The 19,273-nt window shown below is 66.5% G+C and overlaps 4 protein-coding genes across 7 annotated transcripts; 2 read left to right on the forward strand and 2 right to left on the reverse strand.

The window, feature by feature from the left end:
• Positions 1-31: 31 nt before the first annotated feature.
• TCTA (T cell leukemia translocation altered) lies at positions 32-969 on the reverse strand. Its single transcript, XM_064724185.1, has 2 exons — positions 555-969; positions 32-134 (listed from the first exon to the last, which is right to left on the reverse strand). Exons 1-2 carry the CDS (start codon positions 884-886, stop codon positions 92-94), a joined length of 375 nt encoding a protein of 124 aa, XP_064580255.1. The 5' UTR covers positions 887-969; the 3' UTR covers positions 32-91.
• A 133-nt stretch (positions 970-1,102) lies between these two features.
• Positions 1,103-9,336, forward strand: UBA7 (ubiquitin like modifier activating enzyme 7). Of its 2 annotated transcripts, XM_064723799.1 has the most exons (24): positions 1,103-1,186; positions 1,291-1,456; positions 2,164-2,298; positions 2,365-2,471; positions 2,656-2,746; positions 2,857-2,998; positions 3,103-3,200; positions 3,307-3,453; positions 3,533-3,691; positions 3,857-3,964; positions 4,043-4,123; positions 4,208-4,363; positions 4,462-4,627; positions 4,705-4,901; positions 5,128-5,192; positions 5,349-5,523; positions 5,637-5,711; positions 6,089-6,278; positions 6,430-6,539; positions 6,627-6,713; positions 6,788-6,979; positions 8,590-8,691; positions 8,770-8,870; positions 9,158-9,336. In XM_064723799.1, the coding sequence occupies exons 1-24, from the start codon at positions 1,146-1,148 to the stop codon at positions 9,282-9,284; spliced, it is 3,018 nt and encodes a 1,005-aa protein (XP_064579869.1). In that variant the 5' UTR covers positions 1,103-1,145; the 3' UTR covers positions 9,285-9,336. The 2 variants fall into 2 exon arrangements, with proteins under 2 accessions (XP_064579869.1, XP_064579870.1); XM_064723800.1 differs by lacking the exon at positions 2,164-2,298.
• A 42-nt stretch (positions 9,337-9,378) lies between these two features.
• INKA1 (inka box actin regulator 1) lies at positions 9,379-11,756 on the reverse strand. The gene is made up of 2 exons (XM_064723805.1): positions 11,627-11,756; positions 9,379-10,346 (listed from the first exon to the last, which is right to left on the reverse strand). The coding sequence occupies exons 1-2, from the start codon at positions 11,663-11,665 to the stop codon at positions 9,477-9,479; spliced, it is 909 nt and encodes a 302-aa protein (XP_064579875.1). The 5' UTR covers positions 11,666-11,756; the 3' UTR covers positions 9,379-9,476.
• A 580-nt stretch (positions 11,757-12,336) lies between these two features.
• Positions 12,337-18,440, forward strand: CDHR4 (cadherin related family member 4). 3 transcript variants are annotated; one of them, XM_064723801.1, is made up of 20 exons: positions 12,337-12,549; positions 12,940-12,960; positions 13,095-13,291; positions 13,363-13,525; positions 13,606-13,691; positions 13,807-13,902; positions 14,302-14,405; positions 14,478-14,614; positions 14,695-14,860; positions 14,948-15,098; positions 15,374-15,476; positions 15,670-15,885; positions 15,962-16,101; positions 16,186-16,333; positions 16,407-16,609; positions 16,691-16,830; positions 16,909-16,944; positions 17,883-17,949; positions 18,040-18,070; positions 18,198-18,440. In XM_064723801.1, exons 1-20 carry the CDS (start codon positions 12,498-12,500, stop codon positions 18,251-18,253), a joined length of 2,313 nt encoding a protein of 770 aa, XP_064579871.1. In that variant the 5' UTR covers positions 12,337-12,497; the 3' UTR covers positions 18,254-18,440. The 3 variants fall into 3 exon arrangements, with proteins under 3 accessions (XP_064579871.1, XP_064579872.1, XP_064579873.1); XM_064723802.1 differs by having other exon boundaries at positions 13,633-13,691; XM_064723803.1 differs by lacking the exon at positions 15,374-15,476 and having other exon boundaries at positions 15,816-15,885.
• Positions 18,441-19,273: the final 833 nt, after the last annotated feature.

Below are 19,273 nucleotides of genomic sequence, written 5' to 3' on the forward strand. Positions count from 1 at the left end.
GGTTACGGTGGCAATGCCAAAACAAGGAGCAGCAGGTGGCCACAGCAATTTAATGGTGTTGGCAATACCCAGCTGGCGGTCCTGGTGCTGCTCACTCCCGGTGTGTCTTCATGGGCTCTGTCACGGGGCCATCCCTGCAAGAGAGAAGCAGCGTGAGCACGGCCGGGGCAGCACCAGCACAGCACCCGGGCACTGGGGCAGGCACCGGCCTGTCCGTGTGTGTGGGCAGGCCTGGGGGCCCTCACTGGGGCACACTGCGCTGGGGTGCAGCTGGGCACGGTGCGGAGCTCAAGGGTCGGGGGCACAATCTGGGGGACACTTGTCAAAAGCCACAGCTGGGGGGGCTGACCGGGGCCGGTGTCGCAGAGGCCCCATCCGGAGCATACCGGGCAGGCGAGCAGTCACCGGGCTGTACTGGTGCAGGGTGCAGCTGGGGGGACGCTCACCGGGCTGCGCCCCAAGAGCGCTGGCCGGGCGCGGGGGAGGGAGCCGGGCAGGCCCGCGGGGTCAGCGGGGAATCAGCGGGTTTGGGCCCGGTAGCGGCCGGGACTCACCGGGGCGGGCAGTGCCGCTCGGCGGCGCCGTTGCGTCCCGCCGGGCCGGCGGGGGACAGGGAGTGCGCGCGGGGCCGGGAGGGCGAGGCCCCGGGAGCGGTGCCGGGGGAGCGGCGGCCGGAGGGGCCGGTGCGGTAGCAGAGCGCGGCCACCGCCCCGCCGTAGGCGCGCCAGGCCAGGCGGACGCCCAGCAGGCTGATGCCCAGCCAGAGAAGCAGCAGCTGGCACAGCGCGGCCCGCACGTCCTGCGCCGCCCACTCGGCCGCCAGCTCCCGGCCTAGCGCGGCCAGCGCCCGCCATGGCGGCAGCCAGCCCGCCGCCACCGCCGCCATGGCCGCGGGGTACCGGGCGAGGCTGCCGGGGAGGCGGAGCCTCTGCCCGCCCGCACCGCCGCCACAGCGCGGACCCCGGGGGCGGGGCCTCCCCTGCCGCCTGCGCTGTGGGGCGTGGCCTCGGGGGCGGGGCCTCAGAGCGCCAGTTTGGGGGCGCGGCCTTCTCCATACCCGCCGCTATGCTGCGCTGTGGGGGCGGGGCATTGCGGGGTTGGCTCCGCCCCGGGGTGTGGCCGGCCGGTCGGTGGGTGGGGCTGTCATGGCGGGAAGCGAAGAGGAAGCGCGGTACTCGCGGCAGCTGTGAGTGTGGGCACCGGCACCGGGCACCGGAGGGGCACAGGGTCGGGGCAGGGCGCGGGGCAGTGGGGCCGGCCCCCGCTGACGGCCCCCGCCGGTACCCGCAGGTATGTGCTGGGCGGCGGCGCCCGGCGGCTGCCCGAATCGGCGGTGCTGGTGTCGGGGCTGCGCGGGACCGGAGCGCAGGTGGCGACGGCGCTGGTGCTGGCGGGGACCGGCTGCGTCGTCCTGCACGACTGCGGTACCGTCTGCGCCGCCGACCGCACCCAGCAGGTACCGGCGGGGCCGGGCGGGGCTCCTGGGGACAGGTACGGGTGAGGTTCACAGGTGAGGATCTCATAACAGGAACTAGCGAGAATGCCGGCAGTGGGTGCAGATATGGGTGGGGATCCCGATAATAGCTACAGTCAGGGGCCCCAGTAACAGGCAGAGGTACAGGCAGGTGTCCCAGTAACGAGTATGGGCTCGGGTCCCAGAGTACTGGTATGGATGAGGGGCCCCATAATGTGTATAGGTATTGATAAGGGTCCTGGTAATAGGTACAGACTTATGTGGGGGTCTCAGTATCAGGTATGAGTGTGGAGGGGAACCCCAATAATGGGTACTGGCAGCAATCCCAGTAACAGGCACGGGAATGGATGGGAAGGGCCCATAACATATACAGACAGGTATGTACAAGCATCTTGGTGCAGGTGCACACTCGGTGGGAGTCCCAGTAACAGGTATAGATGTGCCTGGATGTCACAGTAATAGGTGCAGGTGCGAAAATCCCTGTTTGCAGGTATGGGTTTGGGGTGAGGGGCTTCCAATCACCAGTACAAGTTGGGAAGGCTGGTAAGGCACAGGGTGCCCTTCATTGTCACAGGTAAGGTCCTTAGCAGAGGCCTCCTCCCCAGTGCAGACAGGGCCTGTGGAGTACCCCACAGTGGTGAGCTGCACTCCAGACCCATAGGGTGCCCCACCATGTGTCCATTCTGCAGTTCCTCCTGAAAGAGAGTGATCTGGGCCAGAACCGTGCCAAGGCGTCCCAGCGGGCCCTGGCTGAGCTGAACCCCCATGTGGTGGTCAAGGCTCACACCGGGGAGCTCTCGGAGGCTTTCCTTGCCTCCTTCAAGGTGAGCCTGCATGCCGGCCCCGGGGGAGCCCCGGAATGGCCGCGCTCGCTGACACACCTGGCACAGGTGGTGGTGCTGACCGAGTCCCCGCTGGAGGAGCAGCTCCGCGTCGGGGACTTCTGCCATGCCCGGGGCATCTGCTTCATCGTGGCTGACACCAAGGGGCTGGCAGGGTAAGGGGTCTCATGGGGTCCTGCACTGGCTGTGGGTCACCTTGTCCCCAGAGCCCCAGCCCTGCACTGCAGCCTTGTCCCCAGTAGCCCCCTGGCAGGGCTGCTGGGCCTGGGCAGGACATGGCAGTGCTGGGGCAGCTTGGTGGGGCACTTCCTCTGGCCAAACCCCACCTGTCCTCTCCAGGCAGCTGTTCTGTGACTTTGGGGAGCACTTTGTCGTTGATGACCCAGCAGAAGGGGATCCAGTGTCTGCTGCTGTGGAGCACATCTCCCAGGTAGGAGGGAGGGCAGCCCCCTGCAGGTCTCTCAAAATTGCTGCCTCCTCCACTGGCTGTATGCCACCCTGGTCCAGTGCCCCACTCTCACGTAGCCTTCCCCTCCTCAGGGCAACCCAGGAGTGGTGACACACATGGGGATAGAGAACAGCCATGGCCAGCTCTTCCACGATGGTGACCTGGTGACATTTTCTGGCGTGCAGGGGATGACAGAGCTCAACGGCCAGAAGCCTGTCCCTGTGCATGTGCTCGGTGAGACCTCCAGGGGGATCCTGGCTGCCCTAGCTCAGGGTTGAGGAACTCACGGGTCCTTGGCAGTGACCTTGATGTGACATCTGTGCTCCTCTTGTCCCCAGATGCCTTCAGGCTGGAGATCAGTGACACCAGCTCCTTCTCGCCCTACCGCTGTGGGGGTCTGGTTTCACAGGTGCAGCAGCGCCAGCAGTGTTCCCATGTGAGTCCTTCTCGGCCCCACAGTGCTGCCCCCCGTGCTGGGGTACTTCTGTGCCACGCTGGACCCCAGGAGAGCACTCACCCAGTCCCTGGTGCTGTGCTGGCAGAAGCCCCTGCGCCAGGCACTGGAGGAGCCCAAAATCCAGGTGGCCAGTCCTGAGGATCTGCCCCGCAGCCGCAGCCTGCACGCCGCCTTCCAGGCCCTCCACGCTTTCCGCGGGGAGTGGGAACGCCTGCCCCGGCCCAGGGCACCCGTGAGTCCCTGTCCTGCTCCCGCCGGCCCTGCCGAGCCGCCCCGCGCTGCCGGGCGCTGCCTCTCCCCTCTGCCCGCAGGCGGATGCCGAGCTGCTGTTGGAGCTGGCGCGGAGCCTGCGGGCACAGCAGGGTCCCCTGGACGAGGACATCGTGCGCGCCTTCGCCACCGTCAGCGCCGGGGACCTGTGCCCCGTGGCCGCCGTGGTCGGGGCGCTGGCGGCGCAGGAGGTGCTGAAGGTGAGCGGGGCGGGGTCCCGCTGGCCACGGCTGTCCGGTGGCGTTTGGTGGCCACGAGAGGGCACCTCCTGCCCGCCTGGGGACGGCAGGCCCGGCGGCAGGGCTGCGGCGGGGTGAGGGAGCACCCGCTGGCCGCCTGCCCTGCCCACGGGCTGTTCGCCCCAGGCCATCACGAGGAAGTTCGTGCCCCTGGACCAGTGGTTGTACTTCGATGCCCTGGAGTGCCTGGCGCTGGCGGGGGCTGCGCAGCTGACAGAGGCGGAATGTGCCCCGGTGAGACCCCGTGCCCAGCCCCTCCCGGCTGCTGGGGTGCCGAGCCTGCTGTGCTCACTCAGCTCCTTGTCCCGGCAGAGGGGCTCTCGCTACGATGGCCAGATTGCCGTCTTCGGGGCCAATTTCCAGGAGATGCTGGGTCACCAGAAGTATCTGGTGGTGAGTGGGGAGGGGCCGCGGCACTGGGAGGCTGCAGAGCATCCAACAGGCACGCAGGGAGCTGCAGCATCTCTGCCCTGACAGGTGGGAGCTGGTGCCATTGGCTGTGAGCTGCTGAAAAATTTTGCCATGATGGGGCTGGCGGCGGGGCCGGATGGGGAGCTCATCGTCACCGACATGGACACTGTTGCCCTCTCCAACCTCCATCGGCAGTTTCTGTATCGCTCAGCAGATATATCAGTGAGGCAGCATGACCCAGGGGCTGAGCTCACCCCAAAGGGCATCCTGGCTGTTCCAGGGGCTCCCTAGGGCTGCCCACCCCTTCTCTGCCCTGGCAGGAGCCCAAGTCGGTGGTGGCCGCAGCAGCTGTGCAGCGCATGAACCCTGATGTCAGAGTGACCGCTCACCAGAACCAGGTGGGACCTGCTACCGAGATGCTCTACAAGGACAACTTCTTCCAGCGCCTGGATGGCGTTGCCAGCGCCCTGGACACCATAGAGGCCCGTGAGTGCCAGGAAGGGCGAGGGGGCCAAGCCCCTGCACCTGCTCCCTGGGGCCCCAGCACTCCTGGCTCCCTGCAGGCGCCTATTTGGAGAGACGCTGTCTGCGCTGTCGCACACCGCTGCTGGACTCAGGCACGGAGGGGACACGGGGCAACGTGCTGGCCATGGTACCATCCCTGACCGAGCCTCTGAGGCCAGCCAGCGCCCCCAGGGATGGCACCTTCCCCATGTGTACCCTGCGGCACTTCCCCCGCACCATCCAGCACACGCTGCAGGTAGGCTGAGCTGCCCCAGCCACAGCACCCAGTGAGGAGGCACCGGGACCTTTGTCTTCCTTCCCCTTGTTCCCTCCAGTGGTGAGCCATGGGCAGGATATGGCCCCAGCTGCTTCCTGCTGGCAGCCTGAGTACTGCTGCTGGCCCTGCCAGAGCCTCCCCCTCCCCTGGGCTTGGGGGCGTAAGGGGGAGGTCCCAGTGCTCAACACCCGTTTCTCCTCCACAGTGGGCCCGTGATGAGTTTGAGGGGCTTTTCCAGCTACCTGCAGAACAAGTCAACCAGTTCATGGAGTGAGTGGGCTTTATGGGTAGTGACACTGGGAGAGGAGCTTCCAGCTCTGCCAGGGCACTGCTGGGAACGGGGAGAGGGTGCCAGATGCCACGTCCCACCCAGATGTCTGACAGGATTTCTCTTGAGCCAGCACCAGCAGCTGCCTGTATTTGCAGGGAGCCAGCTTTCCTGGAGCAGCAGCCGCCCGGGAAGGTCCTGGAGCAGGTGTGGGAGAGCCTGCGGGAGCGGCCGCGGGACTGGCGCGACTGCGTGCACTGGGCACGGCGGCGCTGGCAGCGCTGCTACCACGATGCCATCGCCCAGCTGCTGCACATCTACCCCCCGGAGCATGTGAGCCCAGCAGCACAGGGCTGGCACCCGCTGCACGCCCGTCCCTCCAGCAGCCACCTCGCTGCAGCCAGGGGCACGCACTGCTGGGCCTGACTCTTCTCTCCCTGTGCCAGGAAACCAGCCCGGGTGTCCCCTTCTGGGCAGGGGACAGGAGCTGTCCCCATCCGCTGACATTCAACCCTGACAATGTGAGTGCAGGGAAGAAGAGCTGTGGGGTCTCACGTGGGAATGGGCAGAGGGGGAGCCAAGCCTGTGCTGGACGTACTGGGAATACTGAACTGTAGTTGTGTTTTCATACTGGGAATACCAAACTGCTATGTCTGCCACAGCCTGTGCAGGGCTGCCAGGTCCTGGGCTGGGTCTGTCCCTGTCCCCTCAGTGAGGGCACTGCAGGGGACAGTTGCATGTGCTTTGTGGCCAGAAGAGGAGGAGAGGCTCCTCCACCTCCACTCTGGGGCAAAGCCAGGCAGTTCTACCGGCTCGGGGCAGTGCTGGCAGCCCTTGGCTATGTGGGACCACCCCAGCAAGGCACCCCATGGCCACCCACCCCTGTTCTACTTCACAGGACACCCACCTGGATTATGTCCTGGCTGCTGCCCACCTCTTTGCCCAAGTGCACAGGGTGCCACCATGCAGGGACCGGGCGGCCATCCGGGCCATGCTCCATGATGTGGTCCTGCCACCCTTTGCACCCCAGGAGGGGCTCCAGATCCCCCTCACAGAGGAACCCGCAGAGGAGGCACAAGTTCCCACAGGTGAGGTTCCCAGGTATGTTCCTGTGTCCAGCCTGGTGGTGGTGGGGCTGTGGCTTCTTGTGCCTGCTCCAGCACCCAAGATGACCCAGACCAAGGTGGGGGCACCCCAGCAGTGCCACAGAGCAGGAATATCACATCCCTGTGCCCCCAGATCACAGGCAGCTGACAGAGCTTACCGAGGACCTGGTGCAGTGGAGACAGGAGCTGCTGGGAGATGAGGACACACAAGCACCCTTGATGGAGCCCATCCACTTTGAGAAGGTAGCAGAGCCAGGCAGGTTGCCCTGCTTAGCCTGGGGGAGTTGATGTCCCCATGGGATGCAGATGTCGCCCCACTCTTCCCCACAGGACAACGATGTCCACATAGACTTTATCACAGCAGCGTCCAACCTGCGTGCAGAGAACTATGGCATCTCCCCTGCCAAATGGCAGATGGTGAGAGGGGCAGCCTGTGGGGTCAGGAGTCCCTGTCCCGTGTGCGGCAGCTGGTGACACCCTGCTGTCCTCAGAGCAAACGGATTGCTGGGCGGATCGTGCCCGCCATCATCACCACCACGGCGGCCGTGGCCGGGCTGGCATGCCTGGAGCTCTACAAGCTGGTGTGGGGCTGCCAGGAGCTCAGCTGCTACCGCAACAGCAACATCAGCCTGTCTGCCTGCCTGCTGCTCCGTGTGCAGCCCCCGCCAGCCCACACCTACCAGGTAGGACCCTCTTCCCCGTGGAATTGCAGGTGGGGGACACGCAGGGGCCAGTGGCACCTGCTGTGGGACAAGGTCAGGGGGAGCCAGGGGAAAGGAAAGGAGGTGGCCATGCAGCAAGGGCAGCCCTGGCCATAGCACTCCAGAAATGGATCTGCGTGCTGCAGTGGGCTGGGAATGCTCCAATGCTCCAACCAGCTCTTTCCCTGGCTACCCCCCCAGCACTGACACTGCCACTGTCCCATTGGGATGCTGTGATGCTCTGGGTGCCCATGGGGCTGGAGCAGCCCCAGTGCCCCATGGCAGGCCCCACGCTGAGCCCCACAGCCGGGCTGGGAGCCGCTGCAGCCGCACTCATCTGGCTTATGGAAACCAGCTGCGGCAGGCAGAGAGCAGCTGGCACCGGGCCGGGAAGGCCGCCCGGGGGAGCGGGGCCGGGGGTCCCGGCGGTGGGGAACCAGGGAGGGAGGGCGGGGGTGGGGGCAGGCCCAGATTGGGACCGTCTGGGCTATAGAGGCCCCTTTGTCTGGGGGTTTATGGCGTGCGAGGCAAGGCAGCCCTTCCGGCACGGCAGGAAGCGCCGATTGGAACCAGATTGGCCCGGGGGGCCCAGGGCCGGGGGCAGGAAGAGGGGGAGGGAGGGAGAGAGGGAGGCGACTCCACTGCCTTGTGCCGGCTCCAGCACCACCTCGGGCTGATGGCTGCCCCACGGCCCCCTCAAACCCCATGCCCAGCCCTGTGCCATCCTGGCTGCAGTGTCCCTGGGTTGGCATCGTCCCTGGATGGAGGATGCTGCTGGGTCTGGCCATGCCCTCAGGTCCCTGAAGCAGCACCCAACACCTCCATGTGCCAGGGCGAGGACACCCGGTGTGACATTTCACACCCGGCTGCTTGGCTGGGTGGGAACACATATCCCCAGGGCTTGCTTGGTGTGACCCATGTCCCCATGGGGACCTGGGGAGCCCATGCTGGGGGCCAGCCTTGTCCAGAGAAATATGTTTCCCAGGGCCAGAGCAATGGTGGAGGGCCAGGCCATGGCTTTCCCTTTGTGCTGAGCAGTTGCTGCCCTGGTGAGGAGGGGGTTAAGCCCTTCCCTGCACCAGTGGGATAAGTGCAGGCAGCAGAAGGCGGAGGTGAGAAGGCAGCAGAGAGCAGGAGGGAGAGTGACCAGGTGTGAGCACCCCTCCCGAGCGGGGCTGGGGCCAGGCAGGCAGTGCTGGCGCTGCCTGCAGCGAGGGCAGATGGCTGGGCAGCCCTGCCAGACGGCCCCGGGCTTGGCACCACAGCGGCCTCCTTGGGCCGGAGCAGGGGTCGTGGGGCCACAGGCATGAGAAGAGGTGATTGTGTGGGGCTGGGCAATGCCTCAATGGCCTTTTGTGCGCTGTCCTGGCCCGGGGCTAGGGGCAGTGCCGGCCCCACACTGACACTGACCCTTAAGTGGAGCCCAGCAGTGCTGGGGGGATAGTGTCCTTTCCCTGCCCCACCATGGTGCCCCCATCACCCTGCCCATTTGCCTGCCCTGGTGTCCCAGCCCTTGTGCTGCAGCAGTCCCTGCCCCATGGGGCTGGGCAGCAGGAGCTGGGGTGCCAGTGCTGGCTGCCACCCCCTGGCAGTACGGCGGGCGGGAGTGGAGCTGCTGGGACCGGCTGGAGCTGCGGGCAGTCGGCGCAGATGGACAGGCCATGACGGTGCAGGAGGTGCTGGACTGGCTGCAGGTGAGCCCAGCGCTGTCAGAGCTCAGTCAGGTCACCCTGGGGGATGCAGGGACAGATCCTAACACTCACCTCTTGCAGAGGACACAGGGCTGGACCGTGACCATGCTCCTGTGTGGTGACACCGTGCTCTATGACAGTAAGGCAGATGCAGAGACACGGGCCCGGCAGCAGGCACAGAGGTAGGTCCAGAGCTCCAGGGCCCAATCCTGACCCAGGGGGGGCTTCCAGCCCCCACTGCCTCAATCCTGAGCCACTCCAGCTGCAGTGCAGCTCCCAGCCGGCTGCTGGATAAACATCCTGCCGGCAGCACTTCCCGTGGCGGGACCCCTGCCCGGCCCCTTGCTGCCGGCCCCTGCATCCCACCAGCCTGGCCGGACACCCCTGAGGGGCCCAAGGCACCCCCGGAGCACTCAGCCAGCCTTGGGGGACAAGCCAGTGTCCCCAAAACCCCCTTTTTCTGCTACAGGTTATCCGAGAGCTTGGAGGATGCCAGGATGCCACAGCAGCAGGACTTGGAGCTGCTGTATATGTGTGAAGGAGAGGATGCTGAGGCTGAAGATAGCCGTCCCCCTCTCCTGTGCTCCCTACCTTGAGCAAGGGCCCAGCCCCTCCTGTCCCATGCAATAAACGCTGCAGGCTGCAATAGCCCTCCTTGCAAAACCCTCCTGCTTGCCCCTGCCTGGAGTCGGGGCACAGGCACTCCCTTTGATAAACGCTGGCGCTCAGACCGTATAAAACGGGGGTTTATTTACAGGGTGGGGGTGCAGGCCGCCGCAGCAGCCGGGCTAAATGTAGCCGATAACGTCGTTGCAGATGATGGGCTGGCGGCTGCGGCTGTTCATCAAGGCGGTGAAGCGGTGGAAGTCCGTGGCCAGCTGGGCGATGTTGCTGTGCGACTGGTGGAAGCAGGCGCCCTTGGGCTGTCCCCCCAGTCCCAGCGGGCAGGAGAAACGCTTGGTGGCATCGCGGCCCCCCGGCCGGGCCCCGTCGGTGCCCCGGGGCCGGGCCATGCTGGCCAGCTTGCGGCGCACGTTGCCCGAGAGGCTGAGCAGGAAGGCGGGAGGCTTGGCCAGCCGGCGGGAGGGCTCGGCGGGGGCCCGGCGGCGCGGCTCGGCGCCCACCTCGGGTAGGTCCATCCAGTTCTCCACCAGGTCAGCGAAGCAGTTGTCGCCCAGCACCAGAGGCTGCCGGTTCCGGCTCTGCGACAGCAGCGCTACGGTCCAGTCCTGCGTGTCGGCGGGCTCCAGGGCCCGCCACTGCTCCAGGCAGGCGTCCGAGGTGGATTTGGGGCGCACACGGCGGGCGGGGGCGGGCGGCGGGGCGGCGGGGCCGGCGGAGAGCCGGTGTGCCCGTTGGCAGGGCAGCAGATGCCGGCGCCGCACGGGCGCCTCCTCTTCCCTCCACGTGCCCCCCGACGCCTCCGAGTAGCCCGAGTCGAACTCCAGGCTGCGCTCGCTGGCCGGGGGGGAGCGAGCGGCCGGGCCGCCTCCTTCCTCCTCCTCGCCGCCGGGGTCCAGGCTGCAGGCCGAGTCCGCCGCCGAGGCGGGGCGCGGGGCGCGGGGGGCCGGCCCCGAGGCCCTGCCGGGCTGGGGCGGTGTCTGCCGCGTGCCGTGCATGTGCGCCCGCGGCGTCGGGCCCGCGTCCCGCCGGCACCACTGCAGGGAAAGGGAGATCAGCACAGGGCCAGCACCGCCATCCCCATCCCATCCCCATCCCCATCGGCACCCCGCGCCCCCCCGCCCCGGCTGGTGGGGGCTCCGCTGGCGCAATGGGCGTGCGGCAGGGTGCGGAGAGCGGGCCGCAGGTCCCGGCTTGCCTCCAGCCCCGGGCCCCGCTTTCCTGCGGCTCCTGCGCGGAGCCGGCCGGCGTGCAGCGGCTTGTCGGGTGAGCAAGCAGGCACCCAGCCCCGGCCGTGCCTGCGGGAAATGACAGAGGGCCACGGCACGTAGGAGCGGGCGCTGCACTGCCCCCCCGAGAGCCCCTCGAGTGCCCCGTTCTCGGCGGGGAGGCGGCCGGGACACCCCTCCGGCAGAGCCCCACTCGTGGCACGGGGCCAGCGGCAGCCCCGGGGCACCCGCGGGTGCTGGGGTGGGGCTCTGCCCCCGCGCCTCGGCAGGGCCACCCACCCACCCTGCGCCCTCCAGCTGGGGACACCCCAGGTGACGTCAGGGTGCAGCCAGGCCTGCGCCCAAGGCCCGGGACCCCCCAAACGCCGGGAAATACGGGGACCAAGGCACGGCCGGGCGGGCGCTGGAATGGACTGCTGGCTCCCGCAGCCGGGCCGCTCCTCGCTCTTGAATTCCTATTGTCTGAACCCAAAAGCAGGGTGTTACGTCCGCTTTCCTTTCCGCGTTGGAGTCGCGGGAAGCTGAGTGTGCAGGAGGGATTGCTTCCAGGACCGATAATTCCGTCCTCTCTGCCTGGCCCTGACACAGCTGCTGGCAGGACTGTCCTTGTCCCTCTCCGCGTCCCCGTGCAAATCCCTGTCCCCCTCCCCGCTGGCTGGGACCCTTTTATCCAGCCCTAGTGGCAATGTGCCACCACTCCGAGCCGCCCAGTCCTGCCGCTGGCCGGGAACACCGGGGCAGCCGGTTGTGAGGTGCTGGGTAAGCATGTGGCAGGCCCAGGAGAGCCGAAGGGCCACCCTGTCACCGCCGTCCCTCGGGACAGCCCAGGTGGGAGGTAGGGTGGCAGCTCCGGGGGCACGGTGCCGCTGGCACCTTGACAGCTGCACACTGTGCCCGCTGGCCACCCGTGCCCCCGCACCGCCCGGGTCCCACACGTCCCCGCGCCGCCTTTGGCCTCTCCTGTAATGTCACGGCCTTGATGTCACCGGCAGCGCCCGGACGTCACGGCAGTCCCGCAGTCCCGGGGCGGCGGGGCGCGGTGGTCCCGTCCCGTCCCGTTCCCTCCCGGTGCCCGCGGCGGCACTCACCCGGTCGGCGCCGAGCTCGTCTGGGCGGGCGTTGTGCATGCCCGGTCCTGCTCCGCCGGCGCCGCTCCCGGCCCCGCTCCCAGAGCCGCCGGTGCCGGTGGCGGAGCGGCAGCAGCAGCGACAGCGGACGGAGCGCCCGGCCGTGCCCGCCGCCTCCCGGCGCTGCCCGGCGGCCCCGCCCCGCCCCGCCCCGGCCAATGGGGCCGCCGTAACGTGAGCCCGGCCCGCACCGGCACCGCCGCCCCGGGGCCCCGCCCCGCCCACGGACCCCTCCCCGCCGCCCCGGGGCCCCGCGCCGGGCACCACCCGGGCACCGCCGGGCCAGGCGGGATCCGTGTCCCGGCCGGCGGCACCGCGGGCACCGGGGGGCCCGCAGCTCGGTACGCCCCGCCGGGAAGGAGGGCAGCCCCGGTACAGAGCCCCGGTGGAGGCATCCCCCATCGGCACCCCGCGCCCCCGGGCTGCCAGAGCCGGGCTGGGCGCTGGAGGCGGGAAGGGAAGAGTGACCCGGCCCGCCGTGCCCGTTAATTGGGAACTAATAGCGCTTAATGGGGATCCCGGGAGAAGCGGCGCTGGTTTGCAAATGAACGAGAACACGGCCAAAAATTACCTCCCAGCTAATTTTCCCGGTTCCCGAGCGTGCCGCGTGGTGAAGCAGCGTGGGGTGGCAGCCGAACCCCACGGAGCTGCGAGCGGCACGAAGGGGCCGGGAGCGGCGGCGTGCAGGGCCGGGGGCACTGGAGCCGTGCCCTGTCCCTCCCCTGGCCGGGCCGGCCACCACGGGTGGGGATGGACGGCATGACGCCGGGCTGGGGTGGTGCCCAGCAGCCCTGGCAACCGGCTGCAGCTTGTCCCAAACACACAGCGAGCCATGGGCATGCACGGACACCTCACCTTCCTCCTCCTCAGCCTCTGTGCCCCGGGTAGGTGCTTCAAGGTCGCAGTGTTCGGGACACCCTCTGCCAGATCGTGGGTGGATGACTGAGAGGAAGGCAGCAGAGAAGAGGTTCTCCTCGGTTGCTCCCACATTCCTGGGGCTGACCCCAGGATGGGCAGAGGGGTTGGCAGCTGCCTGGCTGGGTTGAGGCGGGGAGGGAGCATCACACGAGCATGCTCAGGGCATTGCCCGGGTGTCCTCAGGGTGTCCTCAGCATTGCCAGGATGTTACTGGGGCTTCTTTGGGGCATCACTGTGGCATATCCAGACACCACAGGGGGTTTCATGAGAGCATCTCACAGAGGGAATTCTGAGGCCTCCCCAGGACATTGCTAGGGCACACCTGGCAGGCTGTGGTGACACTCTCCTCTTTGCAGGGATTTTCGTCAGAGCAACAGGTAAGAGCGGGGTGCTTTGGACCCAGCCGTGTCTGCCAGGGAAAGCTGTGCCTGCACTGGTGCTTGGGTGCAGGAGCAGAGCTCCGCAAGCACAGCTGGATGAGCCATCAGTGCTCCCTGGGGTCTTCCACCAGTCCTGCCTGACCTGCCACGTGTGGTGACCCTGAGTGAGGACACAGTGCCAGGCACCCGCGTCGCTGAGGTGACTGTGTCCTGCAGCAACTCAAGCAGCAGTCCCAATGTCACCCTGCACAGCATCGAGCCCGAGCACCCCTTCAACTCCATCGCCATCAGCTCTGACCCCACGGATGCCACCACGTTCCGGGCAGAGGTGTGGCTGGGGAATGGGAGTGGGGCAGGAGCTGGCAGGCGCCCTGCTGAGTGCCTGTGTCCCCACGGCAGGTGACACTGCGTGCTGGCGCAGAGCTCGATGCCCGCCGGGTGAACCAGTACACACTGATCCTGCGGGCTGCTTGTCCTGGTGAGGATGAGGTGGAGGAGCGGCTCTTTGTCCGGGTGACAGCAGGGCACGTGCTGCACTGTGACACCCTCTTTGCCAGCCCAGGTAGGAACAGGGGGGCACAGGGCAGTGGGGGCTGTGGGTGCTAGCCAGCACCGAGCTCCCACAGCCGTGCTCTGCTCCAGAGGCTGATGTGGTGCAGGTGCTGGCAGATGTGGCGCCCCGGACACCCCTGTACGTGGTGCTGCCACAGCCACTTGGTGGGCTGACGGTGAGTGGCAGCTCCCTGGGGGCCACACCCCCACAGAAGGGAGCAGCCTTGGGGACAGCTGAACCCCGGGCATGGAGGAGTGGGACAGGGGTTCCCATCACCCTCCTTTCTGCAGTTCAGGCTCCGAAACGACAGCACACCACTCACGCTCACCCCCCGGGGCCTGGTGCTGGCACCTGGCAATGGTTTTGGTCCCAGCAAGGATACCCAGGTGGGCACCAGCACTGCCAGGCTGGTCACAGCCACCTCTCAGTCCACTGGGGCTTAGCCCCTCCTTGGCCACAGCTCTCCACATCCTGCTCTGCCCCCTGTCTCCCCCTGGACCCACAAGTGCTCCAGCCCTGTCTCCATCCCCATCCCCTTCCATATCCTCATCCCTGTCTGTATTCCTGCCCATTCTCCAGTTCATACTTAGCTAGTCTCCAGTTCATACTTAGCTCCATCTCCACGTCTCTTTTCACCTCTGTTCCTACTCCAAGCCCCATTCTCATCTCTTGCCCCCTCTCCTTTGTCTCAGTTCCTGTATCTGTTCCCATCCCATCGCTATTCCCGTCCCCATCCCCATCCCCACCCAGGGCTGTCCCACAGCTGCCCTGGTGCTGGCCCACAGACATTCCTGTTGGACATTGAGGTGATGGATCGTCACGGGCACAACTGCAGCAGGGCCCTGAGGGTGGAGGTGCTGCCATCACGTCATCCTCGTGTCACCTTCCCGTGAGTGGGGCTGGCCCAGGAGGGGAGTGCTGGTGGCACCAGGCCGTGCCACAATGCCCACCTCACCTGCAGTGAGCCACACCGGGCTGTGACGGTGACAGAAGGCATTGGCCCCGGGGAGGTGGTCACACAGGTCCATGCCAGAGGTGCCAATGTCCACTATGCCATCCTGGCTCCCGTGGCTCCCGTGCTCTTCACCATTGATGAGGGTGAGCAGGGCAGCAGGGATCCCCAGGGCCACCCTGTCACTGTCCCTGAGCCCAGTGCGAGGCCGTGGCTGCTCCTGCAGAGACAGGGGAGATCCGCAGCACCCGGCGGCTGCCGGAGAGCCGTATCCACCTGCTCATCCGGGCTTACAACGCGCTGCACCCCGACGACCACGCCATCGCCACGGTCAATGTCACCGTGCAGAGGACAGAGCGCCTGGCACCGAGATGTGTCCCAGCCATCTTCGTGTACGGTTCAGGGAGGAGCGGGGTGTGTGGAGTCTGCTAAATCCAGGACATGGGACAGAGGCTGAGCTGCTGGCTGCCCCGCCACAGGTCCCAGGTGCCCGAAACCATGTCCCCTGGCAGCACGTTGGTGACACTGAGGTGCACCGGCTCCACCAGCGCTGATGGGTGTCTGCACTATGCTCTCGAGGGGCCTCCCTCCTCCCTCTCCCACTTCTGCATGGAGGGGCCACAGCTGAAGGTGAGTGGGGCCACGGGCAGTGCCTGGACAGCAAGACCAGACCCCAGAGCCCAGTGGGACAATGGGACCCTGTGACATGTGCTGCCATGCCAGGTTCTGAGTCAGGGGTCCCTCTCCCCAAGTCCTGCTTGTTCTCCTCACTTACTCCCTCCTTCTCCCCTGGCATCACATCCCTGTGGGACACCCAGGCTTTGTGGGACACTCTGGCTTTGCAGATCATCTGAGCTTTGCAGAGTGCCTCAGCTCAGCCTGAGTCTCCCCTCCTGGCTTGGCAGGTCAACACCACCCTGGACTATGACTCGGAGGCCATGGCTGCTCTGGGCTTCCAGTTCACAGCCACCATTGTGGTGACAGTGGGAGGGCAGCCCCGACAGAGCAGTGAGTGCCCATGTCCCTAGGGTGGGGAAACACCTCTCCCAATCCCCAAACGAGCAGATCACGGAGGAAACATTCCTTCCCTGCTGCCGCAGAGATGCCCACCTCAGGGGTGGTGCCTCCGTCCCCACGTCACCCAGCCTGGCACAGGCTGTGGGGTGGTGCCAGCCTGGCTGAGCAGCTGTGTGCCACACAGCCCGTGTGCCCGTGCTGGTGACGGTGACACCTGTCAATGAATTCAGACCGTCGTGCCCCAGCAGCGCCACCTTCACCGTGCCAGAGACAGCAGCTTTCGGCAGCGTGGTGGGGCGTGTGGCTGGCACTGACCGTGACTACCCCCAGGACAGCCTGGAGTACAGCCTGGAGGGGGGCCCTGGCTCCGCACAGCCCTTCTCCATCGACAGGCGCACTGGTGAGCCCCCTGCCCCTTCCCCAGCCCCGCACACCCATGGCACCCACCGGCTCCCAGCAGCTCACGGCTCTCACAGGCGAGATCCGCGTGGTGGGAGCCCTGGACTCGCAGCGGCACAAGAGCTACAGGCTGGTGGTGCGGCTGACGGACACCCACCATGACCTGGACCCGAGGAAGAGGCAGAGCCGTCTGTGCGATGTGTCTGTGCGCCTGCAGGTGTGAGGGCAGCCCGCTGGGTGGGCTGTGGTGGGGGCCAGGACCGGGGGTGCCCACCCCACCGCTTCCCCCTGCTCCCGGCAGGCTGTGCCGGACCAGCTGCCGGAGTGCACCCCGGAGGTGCAGGAGCTGCGGATCACCGCCGGGTCCCCGGGCAGCCGCCAGCCTGTCACCCGCCTGCTGTGCCACGGCAGCCCCGACAGCGCCCCGCTGACCTACACCATTGTTGGAGGTGAGGAGCGGCCAAGGCACGGCACAAACCAGCCCTGGCCGTGCTGTGACACTGAGCAGAGCCTCTCGCCCAGGCAATGAGGACGGGCGCTTTCGGATGGAGGGGAACACCCTTGTCTACCTGCCCGGTGCCCGAGCCGAGCCCCAGCCCTCTGTCCTGCTGGTGGAGGTGGGGAGCGGCTCTGGTGGCCGCCGCCGCAGCAGCCTGGTGGCCCTGGTGGTGCAGGTGACCCCCCGGAGCACCCCGGTGCCAGCCAGCACCACCACCCAGCGCACGGTGAGCACAGCCCGTGACCGGGAGGAGCTCCAGGGTCCCCTGGAGCACCTTCCCATGGCCCCTCACCACCTGCCTCCACAGACGCTGCAGAAGGAGCCGCTGGTTGTCCTGCACACGGAGGCGGTGTGGCACCCGCCAGCCTGGTTTGTGGCCGTGCTGACCATCTCTGGCGTCCTGCTGCTGGCCACCCTGGGCTGCACGGCCCGGAGCCTGCTGTGCAGGTGAGCCCCAGCCCTCCTCATGGCACGGCTCAGTGAGCAGGGCTGAGGGCTCATGTCTGCCTTCTGCTCCTCCCACAGCAAGCGGGCTCCTGGCAAGCTGTTCCTGGCCAAGAGGTGAGTGCTGCATGGCCAGGGTGGTCACATTGGTGGTTGTATTGTCCTTGCAGGCAGCCAGGGAGACACAGCACATAGGGTATGTTTAATATTCTCTCAATTTGTCTGTGGCTTGCTGTGCCAGGGAGCTGTCTCTGCCCAAGGCAAGGGTGCAGCCCTGATGGGAGCTATGGAAGCAGAGAGAGCAATTTGGCCAGTAGACCATGATGTTGGGGCACAAACTCTGCAGTGGACAGGGTGGGCTGGCAATGGCTGCTGCAAGGCTGGGTCCTGGCACCAGGGCTGAGGTCACTGCAGCTCACCAGGGGAGCCCCTGTTTGGCTCAAATGAGCCCCATTTGCCAGGGAAAGCTCTCAGGGAAGAGCTGGCGGGCTGCACAACCCCTGGAGGATCAGTGATGGTGACAGGTGACAGGACAGAGCTTGGGTAGACACTAGAGCAGCCTGTGCCGAGTGTCTGCACAGCAAGGAGGGGACATGCCCTGCCATGGCAGGATAAGAGTCACCTCCAGTGGCATAACTGCCCCGAGGCGATGCATAGCAGGATCCAGGTTCATTGGCAAGGTTGGGGACACAGTGCTTGGTGACTGTAGTGACCATGCAAGGGAGAAGACCCAGGGTCAACCCCTGTGGGTGGCCCTGGCAGCTTCCCCAGCACAGCATCCTCCAACACAAGAGTGATGCGTGCCAGCACACGGCAAACAAGCAGACTTGGTGGTGGCAGACCTGCTTGGTGCTCAGGCACTGGTGAAAGGTGGTGGTGCTTGGAGGAGCACAGCACTGTCACAGTCCTCTCCTGTGCCAGGGGACAATCAGGTAGGTGGATGATGGGCTTAACAGGGTGCAGCTGGCAGGGCAAAACCTGGCTGGCAAGTCTCTCCCAGCAGCATCTCTTGGGGTTGAGGCTGGCAGCCCTGCCTTCCCCTCTTCCTTCTGCAGCTCCTGGGGTGTGGTGGAGCACGGCAGGGACAAGGAGGAACAGGGACACCCACATGCCAGCAGCCCAGTGAGTGTGCGGCAGCGAGGGTGGGTGCCCTGCCAGGGGGGCAGAGGAGCCCTGTGGCCCTGAGCGGCCTCTCCCGTCTCCTCCCCACAGGGGCAGCTCGATGGCCACGCTCAGGACCCACGTGAGTGCCCCGTCCCACAACCCCAACAGCCGGCTCTGGTTGTGCCCCCCAGGGCAGGGGACTCTGGGGACAGCAGGGCTGGGGACCAGGCCCACAGGGCAGTGGCTGAGGGCTGCCTCCATCCCAGGCACCGGCAGGGATTATCTGTTCCGCAGCGTGACCGGGGCTCGGCGCTGGATCTGAAGGGGGCTCCTTGTGCCTCACAGCTCCCCAGGGCAGCGCTGGGCAGAGCAGCGGGCACTGGCACCCAGCTGGCACAGCCCCGAGGAGGAGACCCATCCCGTGTGGCCAAACCTGCTGCACACGGGGTGCAGCCACACCCTGAGCTGCCTCAGCCGGTGCAGAGCTAATAAATGTGTCAGAGATTGCACAGGCGGCTGTGATTGCCTCAGGGGTCCCGGCGCAGGGCAGCGCTGCTGTGGCTGTCCTGCTGCGGGGGTCATTAGCACTGTCTCGTCAGCCATGTGGGTGCCGTGACCCGGGACAAGGATTAGCAGCTGGCTTGGCACTGAGAAAAAGGTTACGAGAGCTTCGGCCAAGTCTGCTTCGCTCACAGAAGCATCTCTGTAGCCTCTGGATGTGACCCAGCCGGGGCAGTCCACAGGGAGGTTATCTGGGGCGAGAAAACTCAGCCACGGGTAATTTTCAGCCACTTTTGCCCCGAGTCCCATATCCCCCTCAAGCTCGGCTTTATTACAGCCCTCGCAGGCGCGAACGGCTGGGATGAACAGCTGGTGGGCAGAGGGGATGGGTTGATAATTAGGAGGAAAAGTGAATTAGCGTGGGCGCAGGTGAGAGGGACGCCGCAGGAGGAGCTGGGAGCGGCGGGAAGCTTTGAAGGCGTCAGCCAGAGGGAGGTGGGAAAGCGGTGATTTGAATTTCAAAGGAGCGCGCCACGGGACGCCTCCCTGGCAGCTCCCGGGGAAATGAAGCACTGGCGGGATAAGAGGGAAGAGACTAATTTGGGGAGTAGGTGACTAAGGGGAACAGGGGCCAGCCGTGAAATTTCACAGTCAGAGGGGTCACCGGTGTGACTTTGCCTGAGGGTCCCTTTTGCCCTGAACCCACTGGAACCGTCACCATCCGGGAATTTAACCCTTTGCGGTATAGGAGTGGTGCGTGAGCCCGTCCCATTGGCGAGACCCCGCTCGGAGCGGCGGCCGAAGTGGGATGCGGAGCGGCCCCGGGGGCTCGGGGCGCGGA

The sequence above is a fragment of the Zonotrichia leucophrys genome, chromosome 12 (assembly GCF_028769735.1).
Source record: "Zonotrichia leucophrys gambelii isolate GWCS_2022_RI chromosome 12, RI_Zleu_2.0, whole genome shotgun sequence".
NCBI lineage: Eukaryota > Metazoa > Chordata > Aves > Passeriformes > Passerellidae > Zonotrichia > Zonotrichia leucophrys.

What these genes read in the sequence shown, in the direction of transcription:
- UBA7 (XM_064723799.1), top strand. Translation starts at nt 1,146, where the DNA reads ATGGCGGGAAGCGAAGAGGAAGCGCGGTACTCGCGGCAGCT. An exon ending in CGGCGCAGGAGGTGCTGAAG is followed by an intron (nt 3,692 to 3,856) that starts GTGAGCGGGGCG and finishes TGTTCGCCCCAG; the next exon opens with GCCATCACGAGGAAGTTCGT. An exon ending in CAGAGGCGGAATGTGCCCCG is followed by an intron (nt 3,965 to 4,042) that starts GTGAGACCCCGT and finishes TTGTCCCGGCAG; the next exon opens with AGGGGCTCTCGCTACGATGG.
- CDHR4 (XM_064723801.1), top strand. Translation starts at nt 12,498, where the DNA reads ATGGGCATGCACGGACACCTCACCTTCCTCCTCCTCAGCCTCTGTGCC. An exon ending in GATTTTCGTCAGAGCAACAG is followed by an intron (nt 12,961 to 13,094) that starts GTAAGAGCGGGG and finishes GTCTTCCACCAG; the next exon opens with TCCTGCCTGACCTGCCACGT. An exon ending in GCACCACCACCCAGCGCACG is followed by an intron (nt 16,610 to 16,690) that starts GTGAGCACAGCC and finishes CTGCCTCCACAG; the next exon opens with ACGCTGCAGAAGGAGCCGCT.
- TCTA (XM_064724185.1), bottom strand. Translation starts at nt 886, where the DNA reads ATGGCGGCGGTGGCGGCGGGCTGGCTGCCGCCATGGCGGGCGCTGGCC. An exon ending in GAGCGGCACTGCCCGCCCCG is followed by an intron (nt 135 to 554) that starts GTGAGTCCCGGC and finishes TCTCTCTTGCAG; the next exon opens with GGATGGCCCCGTGACAGAGC.
- INKA1 (XM_064723805.1), bottom strand. Translation starts at nt 11,665, where the DNA reads ATGCACAACGCCCGCCCAGACGAGCTCGGCGCCGACCGG. An exon ending in ACGAGCTCGGCGCCGACCGG is followed by an intron (nt 10,347 to 11,626) that starts GTGAGTGCCGCC and finishes CTTTCCCTGCAG; the next exon opens with TGGTGCCGGCGGGACGCGGG.